The following is a 23,659-nucleotide window of genomic DNA, read 5'->3' on the forward strand; positions in this document are numbered from 1 at the left end:
GGTGGGTTTTAGATGGCTGTACTCTACTCAGCAGCATATGCTCAGTGTGTTTCTAAGACGATTACATGGTACCTTAAATATTTCCTTGGTCTGCCTTTCATACCAAAAGCCATGTTACAAAGCATGTTTCATTTCTTCTCTCAGGTGCAGTATTTGGTGGAGAAAGGAGCAATGATTGAGCACGTGGACCACAGTGGCATGAGGCCACTGGACAGAGCAATTGGCTGCCGCAATACCTCAGTTGTGGTCATGCTGCTGAGAAAGGGAGCCAAGCTGGGTTAGTGAAACTGCCCTGCACCATGACAAACAATTGGGTTCTGCTCTGCCAGAATTAGTTATTTCTGTAAAGTAGATGAAATAAAACACCAGATTTTTGCAGGCTGTCTGGTTTGCAGATGCCTGCCTAAGAGAAACAATCTCCTTTAAAGGCAGACACACAGGACTCACTTTAGAAGTGAGGAAACACAAGGAGTTTTATTCTGCTCCTTCTTTGATGTGTGCTGATGATGAGGTCTGGAGGAGTCACTGTATATGGTTGCTCTGCCTTAATATATTGCCTTAAGACAAGAAAATTGCGATTATGCTATTACTGATACATAATTGTGGCACTATTAATGATTTAGATTAGGACGTTTTACTTTTAAATAACATTTTTCCAATAAACTATAGAACTGTGTATTTTTGCAAAGGGTAGGCCAAAGAAATGTAAGTTATGTATTGCCAGTATGCAAGTACATGATGCAGTTGTGTATGTGATAGTTACTGAATATTTAGTACATTTGAATCACTAGTTCATATTATTTGGGTAGTAAGTGTGATCAAATACAGGTTCTTACTTAGGCCTGAATTTAATTGTGACTTCTATACATTCCTTCACAGAGGTAAAATGTATCAGACCATTTAATACCTGGCTGCTGTCCAGATGGTGGCATAGATGCATTTTAAATGTGTACACCCTAATTATGGTGATAACAGTAATACTGGTTCCATGTAGGTGGAATATATACTGAAGTAGGACCAGGCTTTCTATTGTGGTAGTCAGCAGGAACACACTTTCTTCCCTTTTGTCAGAGAGCCTTAAAATTTAACTTGCAGGAAATGCAGCGTGGGCAATGGCCACCTCCAAACCCGATATTCTCCTGATTCTTCTGCAGAAACTGATGGAAGAAGGAAATACACTCTATAAAGTAGGTGGATTTTTCTTTTTTTATGGCAGCAGAACATTGGACTTCTGCCTGAAGGTAGCCTGAATGCCTTTATGCCTCCTTTTCAGTTATATAATCTAACATATTACTACTCTGTTTAAAACAGAGTAGTAATGTATCAGATGATATGATTTTTTTCTGGTACTAGTAGTAGTACATATTAGTGCAAATATTATCCTTGTCAAATACCATTAAACAGTTGAGTTCAGAAAGGGACACAAGCTCTGATTAACACGCAGGCTCTCACTGTGCTTTTCTGACAGTGTAGTTCATACTGTGTATATTTATTAGAAAATCTCTCTCTGTGTTTTCTACTTGAAGGGCATCTCTTGGTAGATGTCAAATAGAAATATGCTTTTTGGACAGTATTGCAATATTACACATTTGTGAAAAACCTCTTGTTCCCTAAACTTTGCAGAAAGGCAAGATGAGGGAAGCAGCACAGCGCTATCAGTATGCATTAAGGAAGTTCCCAAGGGAAGGGTTTGGTGAGGAAATGAAAGCCTTCACTGAGCTGAGAGTTTCATTATACCTGAACTTGTCACGATGTCGCCGCAAAACAAATGTAAGCTCTTGCTGTTAGTCTGCTGCCTCTCTAGCACTGGGAATCTGAGACTTATATCCTACTGTATTACTGAGTTGTATGTGGACATCTATCTGTGCTATTTTAGAATCCTTTTCACTATATCCTGATCTTGGGCTTTATCATGTCAATAAATGAGTGGCTTATAAGATGAGGGCATGTTGTCGTGGGGGATCTATTACAGCTGGTCTTACATCATGCAGTTATTGTGGAATGATGAACTACTGGATCTTTGCAGTACTTTTAAAAGACCGAAGAGAAAACACTGCTACTTTTGTTATCAACCAGCACAACCAGGTGCCATGGCTGTGCCCATGTGTGCTTTGAGCAAATACCTGCTCTTGCAGACTGGGGCAGGAGCCTCTGCCACATGTGCTGGCTGCGCTCCTGGAGCCAGAGCACAACCCACAGCTGGCAACTTGCTTTGACTGGCGCTGTGTAATGGTGTGTTTGATTCCTTTGTTAGGATTTTGGAATGGCTGAAGAGTTTGCTACCAAAGCCTTGGATCTGAAGCCTAAGTGTTACGAAGCCTATTATGCCAGAGCAAGAGCCAAGAGGAACAGCAGGTACTGCAGAGATTTTTTTTTTAACTTGCCATTTTTAATAACTTGTTCTTTTCTGCTAGTTGCATTTCAAATTTGCAAAGAAAAAATTATTTTTTAGTGCACTTCACATCTGTACTGGGTCTCTTTTATCAGATAAAGCCAACCACATCCAAATAGTGATATTGAATACTCTGCAAGTACTTATGAGGCAGTCCAGAAAGGAACAAATTCATTTGAAGAGGGATTATTTTAAATGTAACAGTGAATAGGTCTGCTGCTCCACATGACTCAGCAGAATGTGACCAGCAGTGTGCCACCCAATTCCAGCACTTCATTATATATTGCCAAGCTTACAGTTTATTACTGGCTGCTTTGATAGGAAATAATATGATGAATCGTTAGCAGTTGAAGACAAAAATAAGGGGAGAGAGGAGGAACTATTTCTTTAGGTTGAAAGAATAACAAACTATAGTGGTGTAGCTGAAGTACAGGAAGAGGTGCCTTTTTGATTCACCATATCTTTTCTAAACATCAATAACATCAGAGTTCAGCAGGTTCCCTACTCTAGAAGTAACTGTGGCAGAGCTTGTGCGACAAACTGTCAGTTCCTGCTGTTCCCAGCAGAGAGTTCTCCTGCCTGCCTGCGTGGGGTATCACGATACTTTAGGGAAGCATTCAGGGTTGGGTCTGTGCTTCCACCTTAATTAAGAATTTCCAGTGGTGGAGAATTTCCAGTTGTAACTTGTCACCACCTGCAGCAGGAAGCAACAAATCAGGACATTTTGCTAAAAGGGTGGAGGTGGATTAGTAGTAGGCAATGCTGGGACACAGATTTGCCCCAGTTTTCATTGTTTACTTATTTGTTCCTAAACAGAAAATTACTTGCTGCTCTCTCTGACCTACGGGAAGCCACTCAGATATGCCCCAGCAATCAGGAGATAAAACGTCTCTTGGCTCGGGTGGAAGAGGAGTGCAAACAGTTCCAGAGAACACAGCAACAGAAGCATCAGTGTCCACAGCTGCTTGAACAAACGAGCAATTCTGATAATGAGGAGGAAGGAATTGTATCAGGTGTGAACGATAATTTTAATCTTCAAGACAGGGAAGATGACCTGCCACACCCCAGTGAGTCTGTTTCTCCTCCACAAAGGCTGCAATGTTCCTCCGCTGCTTCATTATTTAGCAGGACCCTTCAAGAAGGTATTCAGAAAGCTCAGTGTGTGTCCCCTCAAAGCAGAACAAGCAACAAGTACCTGAGAGAGCCAGGTTTGATTATGCAGCCAACTAAGCAGGCACAGATTGTAAAAACAAATCAGCATCTGAGCTCCCTCCAGCCTGGATCTAAACCAGGAAGCAGTCAATGTAGCACCAAGCCACAATCATCTTTGCAGCATCTTCCCCACAGTCCCTTGCCCATCCGGCACTGTGAAAGTCAACAGGTGGATGAGACAAACATATTTTCATCTGGAAGCATTTCCACAGATCTCACAGCTGAACTGCACAATGAGAAGTTTGTGTCCAGCCAGCATTCACATCCACAGCATCATGAGACTCTCTCTTCTCGTTCTTTTGCTTGTAAATCTAAACCTGGTGACACATCAACAGCTTCTGCTCCAATGAATTTTAGTGACTCAAGGCAGCAAAGCCCTGTACCCAGTGGTGGCTCTTCTGGCTCTCCATCCAGTAGTGTGATTCTTGCCAGCTCATCAAGCAGCTTCACTTCAGCCAGCAGTTTGTCAGGCAGTGTTAAGGGGCTGGGCCCAGATGTTCGACTCAAGGAGACCAACATCAGTCAAGCTCAGGGCACTGAGCACCGACCTCGCAATACCCCATTTATGGGAATCATGGACAAGACTGCAAGGTTTCAGCAGCAAAACACACAATCTAGTCGCACTTGGCACTCTCAGGCAGCAGATGGATTATCCACGAACGTTGCTTCTGCAGGCATTCAGCCCTCCAACTTGGAGCAGTTCTCAGTTAAGCACTACTCAACTAAGGGATCCTCTACAGGTGCTGCCCCTGGAGATGGCAGCCAAAGCAGCGCGCAAGCAAAAGAACGTGAGGAGCTCACGTGCCAAATCCCTCCCCACTGTACAGACAGCAGATCACCCAACCAAGGTTCTCAATTATACCCCGATGCTGTAGCCAAACTGCCATCCCACAGCACTCAGGATGGCCACCTCAGTCACGTCACCACGGCAAAACCAAAGCGATCGTTCATTGAATCAAATGTATAAATACTGTTCTGTACATTGACAGGGTAGACTGGGCTCACAACATCACAGGGTCTGACTGCTCTACAAAACTCTGACTGCCTCGGCATGGCTGGGTCCCAGGGAGCAGTCTTTAATGGGATACAACCACTTCCAACTGTTCCTACCATCACAGGGCAGTGACAGTAACTGGAATAACAAATGAGCGTAGAAAGACTTAATTAGGTGGGCCTAGGAGCTTGAGCAGAGAAATCCTTTCTATCACGTTACCATTAAATAAGCCTTTCCTTACACATACGGCTTCAGTCTTGGCTTTTGGTTCTCTTGCATCTCACATATAGTACTCGTGCCTCTCAAATTGCTTATGTGCTGATGTCTCACAGCAGCGCTAAGGGCGATAATCTGCTGCAGAATACTCAGATCTGTACATGCATGCATTTTTTTCAAATCAAATTATTTTATCACTTTTCTAGTGGGCTCTAATTTGGGCTGCATGATGTACATTTAGGAAGCAAAAATAATCTGTGTATGAGTAAACTACAAGCAGCCATGCTTTGATGTGTAAATAAAACTTTTTAGTAAATAGAAGAAATTAAACAAAATGAGTGACATTTGCATGTGTATTGGGAGGCTTTGACCATATTGGTTATTGCACTGAAGAACACACTATTATGGCCTATTAACAATAATCGCACTTTATATAGGGTATCTGATCACCTTTGGGTGCTATCTTAAAGCAAAATGATTTATTGTTTATTTGTGAAAAGGTACAACAACTAAATGCTTAGTAAATGTTTTTATGGGAAACCCAAGAAAGGGATGGAGTGAACATGAAAGTTTGAGGAACAGCGTATGTGCAGTTGCATGACAGGATGAAGTTGAGATGTTGGTTTTTTAAGGAAATGAGGATTTTTATTGGCAAGAACATACTGAAACTGAACTGCTGCAGTGACATTCCTATGAGTGCAATTCAGTTGGAGTGCTCAGCTTTATATTCTTCCCATCATGCTTGATTACAGTGTTCTGTGTACATTGTAAACAGCTGTACCCAGCTCTACACATCCTTTTGCAGTTTGTATCATTACACTTTAGCTTATTTATTGCTTACTGTTTCTTTGATAATTTGTACAAGTCCCATATTAGTCTTGTCCTGTAGTTCTATTTTTGCACAGCTACTGTACTCTTTCCATACAAAATAAAGATTATTAATATACCTGTGGGATGAGATGCAGTCCCTGATGGTTACAGGAGAAACTCTCTCCCAGCTTTTCCAACTACGTGTCCAGTAATGGGGAACACAGAAAGACACATTTTGGTTTGTTAGAGTAGAAAAAGAAATACAGATCCTGTACTTTGCTATTTCTTACCTTCTGAAAGACTGACCTGACAAGATGAAGACTCAAAACTCATAAACGTAGTAAAAATTATTAGAAAATTTTATTTGAAAAACTGAGTTTGAGTACTTGATTCTTAAACAGAAATACCACAAAGTAGAACCACCAGGAACTTAAAAGTTGTTCTGGGAGTTTCCAGCAGTGAAGGTTGAACCAGCCACAGATAGAAGAGAAAGACAAGTTTTGCTTTCCATTTGTTTCTGATACAATTAATTCCTCCAGCTGCATAAAATTTCAATTAATTTTAACAAACAACTTCAAGATTAAGTGGTTTAACTATTTCTGCTGAGTCTCTAGCCAGCGACTAATGGCCATTTTTAGTGTTCTGTTTGGTGTGAGCATAAGAGAGTGCAGAGGAAGATTCGTCATGGGACTAGATCGTCTATTGCTGATCCAGTTTTCCATTGCTTCCCTTTCATAGGAATAGCCATCTGCAAAGAAAGCATCAACAAAAGCTCATATTACAGAGGCTTGGGCACTGTGGCACTGTGCAGATGTTAGCTGTTTAAATGTAAAAGGGAAGTAAGGAAATAAATACATGCAAACAGGAAAATTGAGATCTAGAATAAGTACACTGTATGTGAAGTCTTTACTGTGGATATAAACAGTTCTGGCTGGTTTCATGTATCTGTCTCTGCCTGCAAAGCGCCAAAATATATTATGCACAAGTTAAATAAGACTTTCTTTTCAGTTTGAATGATCCATAATGTGAAATAAAAGCTCATTACCATCAATTGCCTAACACAGCTAAAGCCTTCTGCTTTGCTGAACAGGGGCCTTGTCCACCTGGCTGACCCAGCCCTGAGCTGTGCCTGTGCAGAGCCCTCACCACCTGCCCAGGTACAGACATTGGCTCTTAAGAGTTTGTAGCTGAACCAGCTGATCCTTAAAGAGCAAAACTTAGGCCCCAGCTAAGTGTCAGTCACCCAGGAATATCTGTGGTAGAATACAAGCCTGGGCCCTATGCCCCTCCTTTTGTCTCCTTACTCCTTATTGAATAAAACAGCTATCACTCCAGCAGTTAGCAAATGTCTTCAAATTTTGGCCATTTTAATTCTCAGAAGTCTGCCTAATACCTCAGAACTGGATGAAGTTGGTTACTGTTTACAGAGCAACAAAAAAAATATACTGATCTGATGTTTGTATGCTCACCTTGCCCTCTCCCCCCAAGAATAGAACTACAAAACAATAGTTCTTCATAAAATGTTTTAACTACGTAACATCTTATGCTGCTGACATATCACAGTTCCAATGGCTGCTGCATTTATAGGAGTCTCATTCTGTACAAACTTTTAAGTGCCCTATAGATGGTGTGCTAAGCATAGAAATGAGCCTGGGGGTTTTTTGTTGGGTTTTTGTTTGTTTGTTTGTTTGTTGTTTGTTTTTTGGTTTTGTTGTTGTTGGTTTGGTTTGGGTTTTTTGGTTTTTTTGTGGGGGGCTGGTTTGATTTGTTTGTTTCCTTTTTGCCCCACTGAATGCACAATTCCATTTTGCATTTACTCAGCCAACACTGTAATTAGGCTTGTAATTATATTTACAAAGGCACATAAAGGGAGCCACATTAAGAAAAGGAAGAAGTTGCTTGATAGAGTATTTTTCTCCATATCAGAGCTGTAATTCAGGAAAGTAAACGTTTATCACAATTCTGGTTTGTTGCAACAGCTGTTTAGAAGAGTTTAGCTTTCTAGGTCTGCTGTTAAATAGGTGTGGGAATGCAAAAATGGGCCTATCTTTACCCTCAAGTAATTAGTTTTAGTCCATGTCATGTAGAGACATACCTGTGGCAATGACAGGATCTTTCATAAGCTCTCTTGTTATAGGACATAGGAACTCATCAGGAACAGAAACCGAGGTCATTGTCATCCTGAGTTCTTCAATTTTCTGGAGAACTTTACTGCGCAGGCCTAGAGACTCTGAAAAATTATTTGTACATGAAGTGGACAGCACAACAGGTAAGGCAAAGAGGTCAGGTCTTGGAATATGTTACAGGAGACATAGCTCCATCTCACCACCCCCTAAACCAAAAGCCTGCAGCCACCCCTGGCTCCCACTCCAGTCAGCTCTGCCACAGGTTCTCTCTCCTGCTGTGCAACAGGAAGTTTGGGTAGTAATGAAAACAGTCAGTAAAACCAGTGCAGGTGCAGCAGAGCCATGGCAGAGCAGTGGCCTGGTGGCCATGCAATTGACCTACAGAGTGCGAGTGCAGCACTGCCCTGCAGCCACAGCCTGCCACGGGACACTGCAGGGCTGGCCTTGGCACAGGACAAAGCAGTGCCAGTGGGAAGGTTCAGCTGTGCACCTCCAACAGACTGGATCTCCCTTCACCTTCGCGCTGGCATTCAACACGCCAGGTCATACCCACCTCTGATACACTACACTGCTGAACAGCGCTGCCGTCTGCGGCTTACAAAGGCACAACTGAAAGGTGCCTGAGCCTGCGGTTTTTAAAGAACACTGATGTCCTCCAAACTGCAAAGACTGTGTGAAAAACTTCTAGAGGTCTTTAGCAAGATCTTACATCACAGTCTCAGAGGAAAGAAAACAAGTTATCAAGGAGAGAAAGAACATGTTCATTCAAGCATTGGTATGGTGGTAGACACCTAACATTTAGTTAAACAGGAATATGAATAACATTTAGTTAAACAGGAATATGAAGAACATTATTCATAAAATAAACATATTATATGAATAATAAGAAAATGTTGTTCATTTTAGGCAAATAGTATTTTCCTACTTTGTAAATGCTTGCGTTATGGCAGATAAAGAGCAATTTTTAAAGTCAGATATACGAGACCATAATTTCTATACCTTTCTATACCTTCTCCCCACAGAGAACTCTTTTTGTAGCAAGTCACACTACATTCGATTCTCACAGAACTTTCTAGTCAGCGTTATCTGATTAACCTCAGCTGGCAATTGCTGCAACAAAGTTTTATGCTACTTCAATGCTAAGGAAAATGTTTGCATAAACTGAGGAAGCCAAGTGTCTTTCATGGATGACAATTCCTGACAGATTCCCAGCATTTCTGTTATTTCTAGATTTCAGCAAAGCCAGCTGTTACACAGAGATAATATGATCCAATATGGACCAATTACACACACACACACAAAAAGAAAGGGAGCAGTCTTCCTACAACGAAAAATATCCAACTGTACTTTTTAATAGATTTCTTACCTCTTTCAGGCTTTTGTTGTACTTGACCTCACTTTAGCAAATGTATTAGCACCTAATTTACACCTAAATCTGGCCATCAAAAGTAATAGAGAACTTGCATTTCGGAAGTTCCAGTGCAGTTCACTATTTTAAATCTTCTTATTTCATAATGACCACTGTGGAATCATGACTAATATGGTGCTTCCTTTTGATTCCTTCTAAAATGTAATCACAGTTTTGCAATAAAGCAATAGGACAGTGTATGAACCTGATGTATTAGAAATTGTCTGAGCCAGGCAAGCTTTGCTTGCTCCTTACCAAAAGTCATCATCAAATGCACACTTAGGAATTTCACTGTTCGATTCAAGGTTGGTGACCACCCGCAATTCTAAACATTGCACTTCTGCAGACTGATAGGAAAAACTACAGACTACCCGTTTACCAAAGTGAGAAACATGAATTATAGAGAAAAGCTGAAATTCCTTTTCCTCAGCTTAATAATACAAGACCAAACAAGGAAAATAGAAACAAAATCAGGTAAGACCATTTAACATTATCAGTAGTGGAAGTGCATTTTATGTCTCCAGGTATGAGCAAACACACACAAAAAAAAAGGAATACTGTGGACAATGTAAAATAAGGGGGTTTAACAGCCCTGGAAATGAAATAAAAAAGGCATTTCAGGGGGGAAAACTCCATGTATGGAACTCCTAACTTGCTTTCATTCCAACATTTCAAGTACTCTAGAGATTAAAAACTATTTGGATTTCAATACTCTTACCAATTTTTAATTCATTAGCAAGACTTTCCTTAGTAAGATTCAGTAGTTCCTTGCCATCAATATTATTCATTTTGAAAAGTCCAACAAAGTCTGTTAAATCCTGTGCACAGAGCCAGGCTGAAACATCATCCTCTGACCAGTCCTCAATAGCCACCTTTGATTCATTTTCTACAGTACCTCCTTTGAAAATGAAAAAGAGTTAAAAAACAAAACAAAACAAAACAAAACAAAACAAACCCAAATTAACACTATCCTCCCTCCCCCACAAAAAAAAAAAAACTCACCACAACCCCCCAAAAGCAAACAACAATGAAATTCTCAGTCCAAAGAAACAATGTCCTCAATAGATCCTGTTTTTAAGTGTTCTCAGTACTATACATTCTTCAACTAAGAAAATAAATGCTTCTTAGAGATTCTTTTGTGAGGGAGGGCAGTAATTTGGGTTTACCTTTTACCTGTCAATTTTCAAAGTTTAGAAGAATTTAATCTCTTAGATGCACACACTTCTGTCAAATTTGAATTTAACAAACAACCAGAAAAGTTAGCAGACACTGGAATCACCCTGCACATCCTTAGAAGGCACACCAAAATCCAAACTTACTGTTGCGCTTTGAAAAAAGACAAAATATACCTTTGTTCCACACACATGAGGCGCTGGTGTAAACTGTACCATTAGTTATCCTATATTAATGGCACTAATGTCATTTGTACAATTAGCTTTTCACCTATAACAACTGGCAAGGTGCATTTCTAATTGACAATTACACTTGCAATTAGCATATTTTCAACTCATCACAAATTACAGGTGTCCAAGAAGTGCTTCAACACTGGCAATAACATTCACCTCTTAAAGGCCAAAAATAAGCAATTGCAAATATCAGAAAAACAGATAGACCAAATTAATAAAAGTAAGATACGTCTAGTATTTTTTTCTTTACAAAATAATAAAAAGAGAGTACCTCTTCTGGGCATTAATCAGGCTACTTAGAAGATAAAAAGCATGCACACAATCCTGATGTTACACATTAAGTGCAGGTAAGAATGAGGGATTTTTGCATCTTCAGAAGGTGTTTTGAATTTAAAAGAACAGATTTCAAATACTTCACACACTGACCTGCACAGGGTTGCTTAAGGTCAAGCTGCCATATGTGCACAGTTTTATCCATTGAGCCTGTGGCAAGTAAAGGACTATGTGGTGCAAAAGCACAAGTTGTAACATATCTACAAATAAAAAAAAAAAGTCTGAAAATTCATCAGAAAAGGATTTCTTTTATTTATGAAACAGAATAATCATGCTGGTTTCTTACCTTGTATGCTGAGACAAAGTATGAAGGGTATTGCCAGTACTCTGTAAAAAAGTTATTGTGATTTTAAATCTTAAAGAATAAAAAAAGTGTTTCTTCACTTGTTTGCTTCCTTTCAAAACAGGGAATATTGCTTCTTGAAAAGTGACAGAAGGCACCTTCAGAGAAGTTACACAACTTTGACAAAGCTGATCAGCAGCAGAATCAGAAATGCAACTGGAATTTCCTGCTTTAAGCCCATATTTGACGCCCTGGAGCATTGTTCCCCTGCACAATCAGCCAGCGTGGAACATGCAGGGAGAAGAGTGCTGGAAACACTGACTGAATTAAATCCATATTGGCTGGTTGGTTGTGTAGATAAAGACATTTCTTCTATAAATCTTGTATTAGAAATGACCAAAAGGGTCATTGTGGGGGTCAACTCACAAGCCTTCAATTGGACCTTAATTATTATTAACCACACCTATTTGACCTATTCTCTATTTGGCCAAGAAATACTGACTAAAAAATGAAATCCCTGAATTTTGGCAGTTTTAACTTATTATCGAAATATTTTCCCTCCTATGAAAAATAGCATTTCTTTGACAGGTACAGACAGGTTGGAAAGATGATGAGAAAAATTATTCTGAATCACTAATTGATCAGTCAGCACTCCAATATTTTGAGCTGTCCAACGTGACTGAAGTTCCCTAATATAGGCTGAAATCTCTCTCCCTCCCACAAAGATTTATTGTCGCTACTTTTCCCCACAGAATCACAGGATGGCTGGGGACCTCTGGAGATCATATAATCCAACCCCTCTGCTAAAGCAGCATCACCTAGAGCAGGTGTCCAGGCAGGGTTTGAGTATATCCAAAGGAGAATTTCAGAACTAGAAAACTTATTGTCCCATTTGATAAAAACCTAAGGCCACAAAAGCTGATGAACAGTATTAAGAAATATTTAGGCTGTGGTTTCCTTCATCTTCCAATTTTCTGAGGCTCCTGAACTCTAGAGGACATCTTACGTACCTGTCTAAACTACTAAAATAACTGGGCCAAAAACTTTGCAGGTATTGTATTAGTGATTTTGCCAAAAAACTTTAATGCTAATTTTAAAATTGTATCAATACAACAAGTATGTGCAGAGCAAGCTGAAGAAGTTTAAAATTTGTTCATCCTTCATTTTCAGCAAAATTACTATTTTTAATACTATAAAGTATTAAAGGTATATTTATCACTTACAGGTGAATAATAAAGAAGATAACAATGTTACTATAGAAAATGCTTAAACAATAGGTTTTAAAGACATTGTGCTTAATATAAAAATTTTCTTGAGTTCTTTATTATGCTTCTATTTGCACTTTACATATAACTAACTACAGAATTTCTATGTTCACCATTCCTGATTTTATGTCAAAAGTTACAGTCTTCCGTGCTTTGGAAGTTAAGCTAAAGTTAGGATAAGAAAAAAATCCTTCCGCTTCAATATGAATCTCGTAATACTCGTAAGTATGGAATTAATTGAGTAACACCCTGCTGCAGAGAAATCAACTGACAAATCCTCACAATGTAAATAGAAAGTGAGAAAGATTGATCAACTCTCAGGAGATATTTTTCCTTAGACTCCTTCCCCTCCTGCCCCCAAATGCACAGTAAGCATTTGGCTTAGTATAATTTGTATTCTTTAGTATTTTTTCATTGCTACGACACTGCAGAAGCAGTGCTTATATTTAAAGACAACCCCAACAAATGATCCAGTATTACGCTATACTTACAGTTTCATAGATTATGACGCACTTGTCCACAGACCTTAAAAAAATACATTGACATGAAAGTGATGCAGAGAAGGAAAAGGAAAGTGTTTCGTTAACTTTTTCTACAACCCAAGATTTCAAACTCAATCACCTAGAAGACACAGACTGATTGTAAAGACATTTCAACAGCTCTAGAGGTCACAGAACTATTCCTTAATTATTGATAATAAATATTTAGAAATTTTTAACTCTTTTGAACTTTCTGTTTTACAATATTGAAGCATGAACCTGGACAGCCTGACATTTCAACAAGGTGCTGCTTACCCCGAGACTATCATCTGTCCATCACATGAAAATGCACAAGCCAGAACTGGGGCAGAGTGCCCATCCAGTGTGCATTTATATTTTAACTGAACACCTAAAAATACAAAAAAAGTAAATTATTACATATGGCTATACTTGACAAGGTATAACACAAGCTGCTCTAAGAAGCCCCAAGCTCCACCAAAGATGTGACTCTGTGACATACTGTTTGCAAAAAAGGGGATAAAAAGATCACAGAGACAACTTCCCCTTTTAATATCTCGAACTTTATCACTTTGTAGTCTTAGCATGTCTCACAAGATTTTAGATAATTAAATGTGTACCTGGACATACAGTATTAATGCTTACACACTTTTTTATAAAGGAGATTACAAAAAAGCACCCACTGAAGATATTTTTGGCAATTTACTTGGTTTCCACATTGTAGTTTTTGCAGGAGCCAACATTCTTTTCTCCAGCTCTTATTCAAGACCCGGGATATACTGAAACATGAAAACAAACCTCTCCCTGGCCAGGCAGATTAAGAGGTTTTAATCTATCAACCCGCTGAAAGGCCACCGTAGAATTTTTTTTAAATCTTTACTTACAATACTTGTTAAATAGTTTGCTAAATAAAATCTATATGGCACAGCATCACAAAGTGCTGAATGCCTTAGCTGTTCTCCAGCTAATAATTAAAAGAAAACTTTCAACTTGTGGTTAGTTTGGCTGTGAATCCAGTAGTACAAATTTGATTTTCAATTTAAATTGTCACTAAAGACCTAAGACATTGGTATATCCAAAAAACATTTCTATACAAACCTAAGAAATCTGCAAACAAAATAAGCCAGAGTTTGATATGATTATCTTGTCCACAGGAAGCCATCTGGAAGTATTTGAATCCATTTTCACTATCTGATACAATCAAAATATATAAATGAGAGTCAGAAACATTGAAAATAACAGCAGATCAGTAAAGTACATCAGCATAAAAATAATTGCAGAAGTTCTAAAACAGTTTGGACATAAGAAATAGGTATCATTATACTCTTTTCTGAATAAGTAGATTAAGACCAGAGCTGTGCTCATGTTTTAAATTTTCTTGGTGGGAAATGTTTGAGTCCTCTGATTATACTGCTAGAGTCTTTAAATCTAAATGATATGGTTATATCCATTTTTTCTACAGTTTTGCAATTCTCAAAATTAACCACGTACAAAATTTGAGAGTATCTGACAGGGAATTTTCATACTTTTACACATTCAACTTTTCTCTTTTATAAACTGACATTTCATGACTGCAGTCCAGCCAAACACTCAGCAAATACTGCATTAAGTGTAAAATACAACAATAATTTTATAGCTTTCCCTTCTGGATTCAGTGGCTATGAACATTTCTGAATCATGTTCCACGACTGGACTGTTAGATGCATAAGACAGTCGTTGGATGGTTGCAACCTCAGGGTAGTGGTGAATGGCTCAGAGTCCCAATGTACCAGTGGTGTCCAGTGGTGTCCCTGGGTGGGTTCTGTATTGGGAACACTGCTATTTAATATCTTCATTAAGATATTTAATAGGCAGCAAGAAGGAAGCAAGCACACCCTCAGAAAATTTGGAGATGACATCAAGCTGAGTGGTGCAGGTGACACGAGAAGGACAAGGATCTGGGAGGACCCTAGAGGACCCTGGACAAGCTCGAGCGCTGGCCCATGGGAACCTCAGGTGCTGGCGGCAGCCAGACTGGGGCAAGCCCCAGTAACAATCCAGGCTGGGGGGGAACAGGTGGAGAGCAGCCCTGCCAAGAGGATTTGGGGCTGCTGGTGGGTGAGAGGCTGTGAACATTGCATCACTTGCCAGGTTCAGTTCCAGCTTCACCTCAGCCTTCCTCATCCCCTCCCTACACAATTGTAATTCATCTCTATACTTTCCCCAGGTTACACATCTTTGTTCCCACTGCCTGTGCACTTACTTCTTGTCTTTTAGTTTGACCAGCAGTTCTTGACTCAGCCATGCAAGTCTCTTGCCCTCCTTGCCCAGTTTCTGGCTCCTGGGGACCACTGACTCTTGCACTCAGTAGAAGACCTCCCTAAAGATCTGCCAACTCTGTTCCATTCCCTTGTCCCTGAGGGCAGTCTCCCAGGGGATCCGACTGACAACCTCCCTGAAGAGCTGGAAGTCTGCCTTCCTAAAGTTCAGGAGCCTGCCTCTGTTCCTTACCTGACCTATATTCCTTGGTAAACTCCACCAAACTCCACCACAACAGCTCTAGATCCCATGAGCTCCTAGGCAACTGTGACTGAATCCACTCCAAAGGCAGAAGAACCACCTATTACAGCCTAAAGCACAAAGAACCTATCAGACACTCTGGATCAAAACTTGCTCTGAATCAAGCAGGTAAAGAGAATCTCAATTTAAAACTATCTATAATTGTTCTGGATAAGCACTACTTCTATGCATTTCATAATGTATTAAATCTGCCAAAAATCCCAGAAGGTTCAAGCATTGATGATTAAACAGCACATACAAGGAAATATGTTGACTTTCAATAATATATAGATTAAAAAATCAAGAATTATCAGAAATCAGCCAGAACAAATCCACAGCGCAGGAAATACCTGCTTTGTTGCCTGTTTATCTTGGCAGAAGGCTGTAATTTTTAAACCAAGAGAATAATTTCAATATGATATGGAGTGGTGGAAATTACACTCTGATCTGTTTCAGCTGCAACATATTTTTTGCTCTCAGACGCAATTCTTAGTTCATGATGGAGTTTTTTGTGTAGTATTTTCACCAAGTATGATCCTGCACCTTTCAGAGGGCATATATTTGTTTGATTTGGTATTGTCAATCACTAATTCTCTGCTCCGAAGTGTATGTTCACATCCTTCCTCCTCAGGTTCCTCCTGCTTTCTTTCCCACTGCTTCTCTCCTGTTTTCATCCACTCTGCATCACCTCCTTAGACAGGGTGGTACACACACAGTAGTACTTATTGCCAGGTTCAGCACTTGAAGATGCAAGTGGCTGCTCAGTTATAACTTTTGGGGCCTTTGAAAGGGCAGCTTGTGTATTCTGAATACAAAAGCCTAAATATGTCTATGAAGATCTGGAAAGCACAAAAGTATACACACAAGATTGTTAAGTGAAGTTGCTTCATTACTTCCTAAAGCTGACAAAGAGTTTTTTTCCCAATTTCCTAACCTCCACTAGAAGCAAATGACTATGTGATCAAATGCTAAAACAGCTCCAAGATTTCTGAACATCTTAGTGGAATGCAGGAGATTCTGGGCTCATTACTCCCCCAAATTCCTCTAAATGACAAAGTCAGGTGCAGGAAAATAGCCTATCTGTTCATATTCCAAAGTTCAAGCATTTAGCTTATTACATTTACAGCTCTCTGCATTGTTTTAATCCAGTCCTGCTCCTTGGGAACCAAAGTATGAAAGAGACAAGTGAGAATGGTAATCAAACACTGCATCTCCTAACACCCTGGTCTGCCATGGGGGCAATTAGCTACTCAAAGTTATCACCTTGTCTGTTGACCTAGTACACTCCTTGCCACCAACCTGACCAATAACCTTTCCTTAAGAATATTCAGAATATTCCAAAACATCAGCTATTCACAAGGTCATTTGTATCTTGAGCACCAATGGCAAAAATAATATGAAAACAAGAGCTAGGGAGAAATAAACATCTCTTTTTTAAAATGTTCCTCCTCTGATGAGTTGAATAACTAACCAGATACTGGATGTGAAGAAATATCACAGCAGGTAACGCCAAGATCATGTGCTTTTTCATTATACAGGCATCTCATTTTATCATCCCAAATGGTTAAATCACCACTAGATGATCCAGTGACAAAGATGTTTCCATTGGGAGAAAATGCACAAGCCATCAAAGAACCACCTTTAACTTTCCCAGATCTGAAAAGCAAGAGTACACAGGATTTGAATTTAGAGTAGGTAAAGTTCTACAAAGTGACCTCTCAAATGCAGTCTGATGCAATAAGCCAAACTCTTCTATGGTTTGCACTTTGGAACTAGCTAACAGAGGAAAGAGAAACTCAAAGCAACTATGAAAAGAGAGCAAAATAAGCTCTGCAGCAGGTACCAGACCAGCTCTTTGACAGCAGGAGGAAAAACATGAGATGGAGGCCCAAGGCAATAATTTTAACTGAGTGATAAAATAATTTTCAAACTAAAGACAATTTGCATTGATTTAACCCTTAAAAGGCACAATGCAGTGTTAAAATTCTATGGCAGGATACATTTTAAAAGTCAAAGACAAATATACAACTATAATTAACACAGATTTAAATGTACACAAACAAGGGGGAAAAAGACTGACAATTCTTCTGTTTTAGAGACAAAAGAGAACACATAATAGCCCATATGATAAGGTGTACCTGAGTGGTATACTTGGTGATTTATGATGTAGGATTAATTTTGCACCACTTGAACACAAGAGAAAGCAAGATAGAAATTATGTATTTTAACTAAGTCAGCCAAAGCACTTTGCAAAACCGATCTTCAAAGAAAATTTCTAGCAGATATGGAAGTGTGGTCAACCCTCAGGAAGGAAGTGGGATCAACCTGACATCCTTTACATTATCTGATAACCTAAAGTTAATCGAAAGAGTCTCACTCCTTTTAAAGGACACCAGATCCAGCCAAGAGTGCATAGCTGAGTCTTGAAGCGCGGGGAGAAAATCACAGCCATGAGAAACAGTCACATGACAAGAAATGTCAGAACTATTTACTCTGTCATCATACTTCGTAGAACAGCTGCTAATGCTCTTTTACTGACAGAAATTTTATTTACTGCCAGAGGTGTCAAACTTAATGCCACAGAAGACAAATCAATTAAATTTTACTCAGTGTCACACTAATCAGACCCATGACCTTCTAAAAAGCATTGTCTCCCTTAATTCTTTTATTAAGAATATTACCAAATCCACTACAGTGCTTCCCATTTTTATATGTACAATCCTTTTTCTTTAGTGTAGCTTTTACAAATTTCATTCTTTCACACAAAAAGTTGCTGATTCTGCTCTGAAAGCAACAATAAAATAAATATCATTGTGCATGCATTTAAAATTTGCAGGCCAAATACTACTGAACAGGAAATAGAGACCAGTAAGAAACACACACAAGTCAACTTGCTTTCCTGTTGTTTACATCCACCATAGAACTTATTTAAATAGCCACCTTACTTCACAATCTGAACTGTCAATTACAACAGCTGAGTAGATAAGGAGCAAATTTTATGTAATTTTATTATAATTACCATCCATATAATTTAGTCAACTGACAAAACACTGTAGTAAAATGTTTACTAATTTTTAGCATCAACACAATCAACTGTTTCAAAGAAACAGAGGACCACATATTGACATTAGATGGTTAACTAACTTCCTCTGACATAATTTTTAAGTACTTTGATGATTTCTGTGTTATACTAATTTCAACTATTAAAAACAGGACATGTGCATTTTTCTACCTGCAATTACAAATCACAATAAAAATATTCATCAGCTGAAAATACATACACACGTGCACATCCCAAAATAGATATAACGTTGACTACTGCTGGCCTGTTAACACTCTGAAATGAACTTTCAGTAGTTGAAGGGGATAGGATCATAATGTTAAAATTTTTTCTTATTTCTGTACAATGAAAACACCAAAGCAGAATAACTTCTGCTTGTAATAACAATATAATTTCTTTGTAGTCATTATACATCCACCATTCAACTAGAAGAAAACTAGGATGTAGGTCTAAAATATGCACCACTGCATGTATTAAGAGCATACAATTGTAAAAAATGTTGTTTTCATATTTCTGGGTTTTTCCCTTCAGCAACAAGCATTCTGAATAAAAAAAATCTCTTCACTAGTAATGTCTCCAAACAAACCCTCAGATTTCAGAATACTAATGAGTGAATTTCCTGATTTTTCTGAATGATAAAATTAGGGAAAAATAGGTTATCAGTACCTCTTTACTACCAGAAACCATTTCAGTGTTTCTTTATGTATTACAAAAAACATGGTGGCAAAAATCTTGGACAATTTATGGACAAATTTCCAGATTTACACAATTTCAAGTAACTATAATCAATCATTCTGAAAACCTGTAGTTTCCCATATAAATCACCGCTGTGGAAGGCAAAGAGGCCACAAAATGAGGGACATGCTTGACAGGGAACTACCAACATCAAACACTTCTGTCTTTCAGAAACAGCTGCTCCCTCAATCCTGAGTGAAACATCAGTTTGCTCAAATTCTTAACTACTTTTCTAGCTATAGAGAGTAATTTAGTTGGATAATAAGCCCTAAAACCTAATAATGTCTTGCCCAAGTACAGATTACAACAACTGGCCTAAACAATTCCCTGAAAGACCAAGATGTAAAGGACTCTGAAGATAGCTCTAAGGTTCATGCCTTTAACTATGCAACACCAATAAATATACTCATCTGCTTTGTTTCAAATGTTTCTTGGAAACCTATGTGAAATGCTGTCTGTCATGCTTAACTTATTTAGCACCAATACTTCTTTCAGTCACTTTATGTCTTAAAATGTACAGTTTCAGGACAGGTCCATAGTTTCCAAACTCTGGTTGCTGGATTACCAGCAAGCTTCTAAGACCTTCCTGGACACCAAACTCCTAATAATTAAACATTTAATTTATACTACTATGTGTAAAGCACACAGTACAGTCAGGCTCCACTAACTGTGCATTATGTACCACAGTTTGCTGACCCACCCTTTAGGAACCAGATGCATACAATGTGCAATGCATCCTGATCTCATGTTAAATCAATGAAATTAACTTTAAAAAAATCAGGATTCAGATGTATGATGGCCTTGTAAAAATTAAAGCTTCTTGAGTTTGCATTGTTTAACTTAAAAAACCAAAAAGCTTCTTAGCACTTCTCCCTCTCCTATCGATAATCTTTCGGTCATCTAAATCCTATCCCCGTTTCGTTGTGATATCCATCAGTGCTGTCAGTCTAGCACACTGCTTGAACTATATTCACCTCAAAACAAAGTATTTGTCAGAAAATACTTGGCACTCACCGGTACAGTTTCATGGACTGCACGTTCCAAAGAACGACGCTGCCATCTGCTGCCCCTGCCAACAGGTATGTGGCCTGAGGAGAGAAGCGGCAGACCCTGACGGGGCTGGCCCCGGGCTGCTGGAGCACGGCCAGCCTGCGGCCGTCGCGGGTGTCCCACAGCGCCGAGGTGCCGTCCGTGGAGCACGAGGCCAGCACCAGCCCCGACGGCGAGAAGCAGCAGCAGTGCACGGCGTACGTGTGACCTTCCAAAGGCGAGTACGGGAGCTCAGCGAAGTTGCTCAAAGAATAAACACGAATTGTTTTGTCCAAGGAACAAGTAGCCAAGCACGATGATGAGAAGGCACAATAATTTACATCATCACTATGATCTGATAAAGTGTGAATTAATGTCGCCATTTGAAAAAAAAACCTGAAAAATATTTAAACAGACTTAATTTTCCTGTTTCTTAAATGAAACATACTACCTTAGCAAGACAACTTCTGAAGGAAAAAAAAGGAAAGAAAAACCTATCTGCAAAGTAAGATTTTCACCTAGCATTGTTTAAGCAGAGAATCATAAAATCACAGACTAGTTTGGGTTGAAAGGGACCTTAAAGCCCATGCAGTTTCATCCCCTGCCATAGGCAGGGACACCTTCCACTATCCCAGGTTGCTCCAAGCCCCATCCAGCCTGGCCGTGAATGCTTCCAGGGATGGGGCAGTCACAGCTTCTCTGGGCACCCTGTGCCAGGGCTTCACTATCCTCACAGCCCAACCTTAGCCTTCCCAACCTAATCCCTGACTGCCCGAAAGACCTCTCTCTAGTCCTCCCAGTGTACCTGTCCTTACTTGCATCCCTTTACTTTTTGTTTGAATTTGTCCAAGAGCTCCCTTCTGCTTACTTTCACAGACAGCAACAGTAGCGATGGCAAAACATCAGCGCAATACCACATACTTCTGTTCCCAATCCAAAGCTTGACCAGCCTGACTAAAACATTTAAGTCAAAATGTGAATATTAATTGGGTGATCAGCATTGGAACCTCTCCAGAAATTGCATTTGCTGCTACACAGAACAACAAAAGGCAATGTGAACTTCACACGCATTTTTCCAGGATGTAAAACTGCTAGAACCAGTTTAAATTGCATCAGACAAGTGATTTACACTGCTCAGGTCCAGGAAATCCCCAAAGAGGTACATTCCAACCAGTTGTTCCCCATGCTGCAGATCACAGAGAAATTTCTTGAGAATAAATGCACAGAGCCAAAATGAAGTGCCTATAGCTCTTATAAGCTGTTTATAATGAAAACCCAGAAATACTATTTATATTGAGTTAACATATAATAGTCTGCTGTTTTAGATAAGTGCTTAATTCTGAATAATACTTTCAGTGCTGAGGCATCTGTGAACAAAACTATATATACTCACACTTTTTTTTTTTTGCATAGAAACATACACACACACATATGTTTGTATGTATGCGGACATGTAAGTATGTATAAATGTATGCACACATATGCAGAGGTACGCACATATACCTACAGACACAAAGGTACATATGTAAGGGCAAAATACTCTCTTCAGACAGTGTATGGTCCACCGATTTAGTTAAAGACAAGATAATTGAATACTACCTACTTTAGCTTCAGGATGCTCAGTTTTACTACCACTCTAAAACCATTAAACAAATGAAGTATCAATAACATAGCTGCAGAAAGAAAATAAACATATTTTCTTCAACTACGAGAAACCGAAGAGTCAGAGAAAACTTAACATCTGGAAAGATGAGCTGAAAAAGGCACCTTGATCTCACTGTCAGGAGACTTTCAGGAGCTCACTGCAGAAAAGCAAACCTAAGAACAAGAGGTTTCAGTATCAACAAATCGACTGAGGGAGCTAGGACCAGCGGGAGCATTCGTCACCAGAGAGATGTTCAGCACCACAGCATCATCTCTGGCAATTACGTATTTTTTCTCATAATCCACGAACCAGCAGCACCGGCCCACGGGAACAGCTGCAGCAATTCCCCACACGGCTGGCAGCCCCTTCCCTACTGCTCTCCCCGCAGCCTAGAGCCCCACCCAACCCATCGAGCCGGCAGCGCGGCCGGGACGCGCTCGGAAGGTCGGCGGAGTCACCCCGAGCTCCAGTGGCAGGTGCCGGGTAAACAAGACCCTGCCCCGGCTGCGCGAGGACCCCGCGGCCCCCAGTCACGGCCCCCGGTCGGCCATGAGCGGATCCCGCCCCCACCGACCGCGCCCCGACCTCGGCGCCTCCCGCCTCGGCCACCCCGCACGGCCCAGGCAGCTGCGCACGCGCGGTGCCCCCCCGGCCTCCCGGCATGGTGCGCTCCGGGCCGCGCCACTGCGCGCAGGCCGCAGGGGGAGCCGGAGCTGCGTTTCCCCCTCAGCTCCGCCCGGAGCCGCACAACAGCCGCCGAACGCTGCGTGGGCGCAGGCGGTGCCAGCGCCCGTGGCATGTTGGCGGGGCCGGACGCTATCCCGGCCACTGCCGCGCCCTCACGTCAGAGCACTGCCGGGCGCCAGCCGTGTCCGAGCGGGCAGCGGGGCCACGCTCTGCGGCTGAGATGGGCACGGTGACCGCCTCAGCCCGGCCTCCGCCCGCCACAGGCGCGGCCCTCGAGCAGAGCGAAGGGGAGTTCCAGCAAAGAGTGCTCCCCTCGGCCCAGCAGCCGTCAGGTAACACCCCATCGCCCTCTTCCCCCGCCTTCACATACACGCTCAGCAACTTACACATAATAAATGGTTTAGCCGGCACCTACACGTTTTGAGGAAGACAAAGTCAGTTTCTCGGAATGCCCAGGAAGCATTCCGTAAATGACTGGCCTTCCGTGTTTAGTCTGTACCATCTCATGCTCTGTTTTATAGCACTTTAATTTGATTGCACACTCTGTGATCCACGACTGAAGCCTGGTCTTTCACTGTTCTGAATCCTAGGTGACAGCCACTGTTAAAAAGAAGGCTTTAGACCTCTTTTTAAAGATATGTATTTTGATTTTCAGCTGCTTTTTTATCATCCCATTTTTTCCAAAGAGATGACAAGAGACAAAAGAGAACTCACACTCCACCATAACATTCTTCATTGAGTACCATTACAGTATTTATAAAATAGTAAGTTTGAAAGTTTCAGAATAAATTCTGTAAACTAAGACTGGTCATGTTTGTTCGGAAAGGATGACAGCACACTGGAAAATTTTTCCTCTTAAGAAAACGTACAAACACTAACAGGAGAGAAAATTAGCAAAGAGGAAGCATTACCAACATTTTTCTAGTGGTTAAATCCCTGCTCTTTTCTACAGATCTATGAGGGCATATGCATGACTCAAGCTGGCTATTCAAATATTATATTTCCTGTAAATTTAATTCTAC

The 23,659-nt window shown here is 40.3% G+C and overlaps 2 protein-coding genes across 6 annotated transcripts in view; one reads left to right on the top strand and one right to left on the bottom strand.

Annotated features, from left to right (window-relative positions):
• TANC1 (tetratricopeptide repeat, ankyrin repeat and coiled-coil containing 1) overlaps positions 1-6,041 on the top strand; it is a 61,104-nt gene extending 55,063 nt beyond the window's left edge. For all 4 annotated transcript variants that reach the window (XM_030951831.1, XM_030951832.1, XM_030951833.1 and 1 more), the window contains 5 exons: positions 145-277; positions 1,096-1,187; positions 1,624-1,770; positions 2,255-2,355; positions 3,209-6,041. In XM_030951831.1, coding sequence (XP_030807691.1) covers positions 145-277; positions 1,096-1,187; positions 1,624-1,770; positions 2,255-2,355; positions 3,209-4,571 — 1,836 coding nt within the window. In that variant the 3' untranslated portion in view covers positions 4,572-6,041. The remainder of the gene's footprint in view (positions 1-144; positions 278-1,095; positions 1,188-1,623; positions 1,771-2,254; positions 2,356-3,208) is intronic.
• Positions 5,984-22,531, bottom strand: WDSUB1 (WD repeat, sterile alpha motif and U-box domain containing 1). Of its 2 annotated transcripts, XM_030951835.1 has the most exons (11): positions 22,073-22,531; positions 20,291-20,701; positions 16,952-17,136; positions 14,041-14,133; positions 13,240-13,333; positions 12,937-12,970; positions 11,184-11,224; positions 10,991-11,097; positions 9,877-10,056; positions 7,720-7,854; positions 5,984-6,372 (listed from the first exon to the last, which is right to left on the bottom strand). In XM_030951835.1, exons 2-11 carry the CDS (start codon positions 20,686-20,688, stop codon positions 6,218-6,220), a joined length of 1,422 nt encoding a protein of 473 aa, XP_030807695.1. In that variant the 5' UTR covers positions 20,689-20,701; positions 22,073-22,531; the 3' UTR covers positions 5,984-6,217. The 2 variants fall into 2 exon arrangements, with proteins under 2 accessions (XP_030807695.1, XP_030807696.1); XM_030951836.1 differs by lacking the exons at positions 16,952-17,136; positions 22,073-22,531 and having other exon boundaries at positions 20,291-20,420.
• Between the last annotated feature and the right edge of the window lie 1,128 nt (positions 22,532-23,659).

The sequence above is a fragment of the Camarhynchus parvulus genome, chromosome 7 (assembly GCF_901933205.1).
Source record: "Camarhynchus parvulus chromosome 7, STF_HiC, whole genome shotgun sequence".
Taxonomy (NCBI): Eukaryota; Metazoa; Chordata; class Aves; order Passeriformes; family Thraupidae; genus Camarhynchus; species Camarhynchus parvulus.

Coding starts and splice junctions, on each gene's coding strand:
- WDSUB1 (XM_030951835.1), bottom strand. CDS start 20,688: ATGGCGACATTAATTCACACTTTATCAGATCATAGTGATGATGTAAAT. Junction 14,134..16,951: donor TTCTTCACATCCAGTATCTG/GTTAGTTATTCA, acceptor TGATTGTATCAG/ATAGTGAAAATGGATTCAAA. Junction 12,971..13,239: donor GGACAGATGATAGTCTCGGG/GTAAGCAGCACC, acceptor TATTTTTTTAAG/GTCTGTGGACAAGTGCGTCA.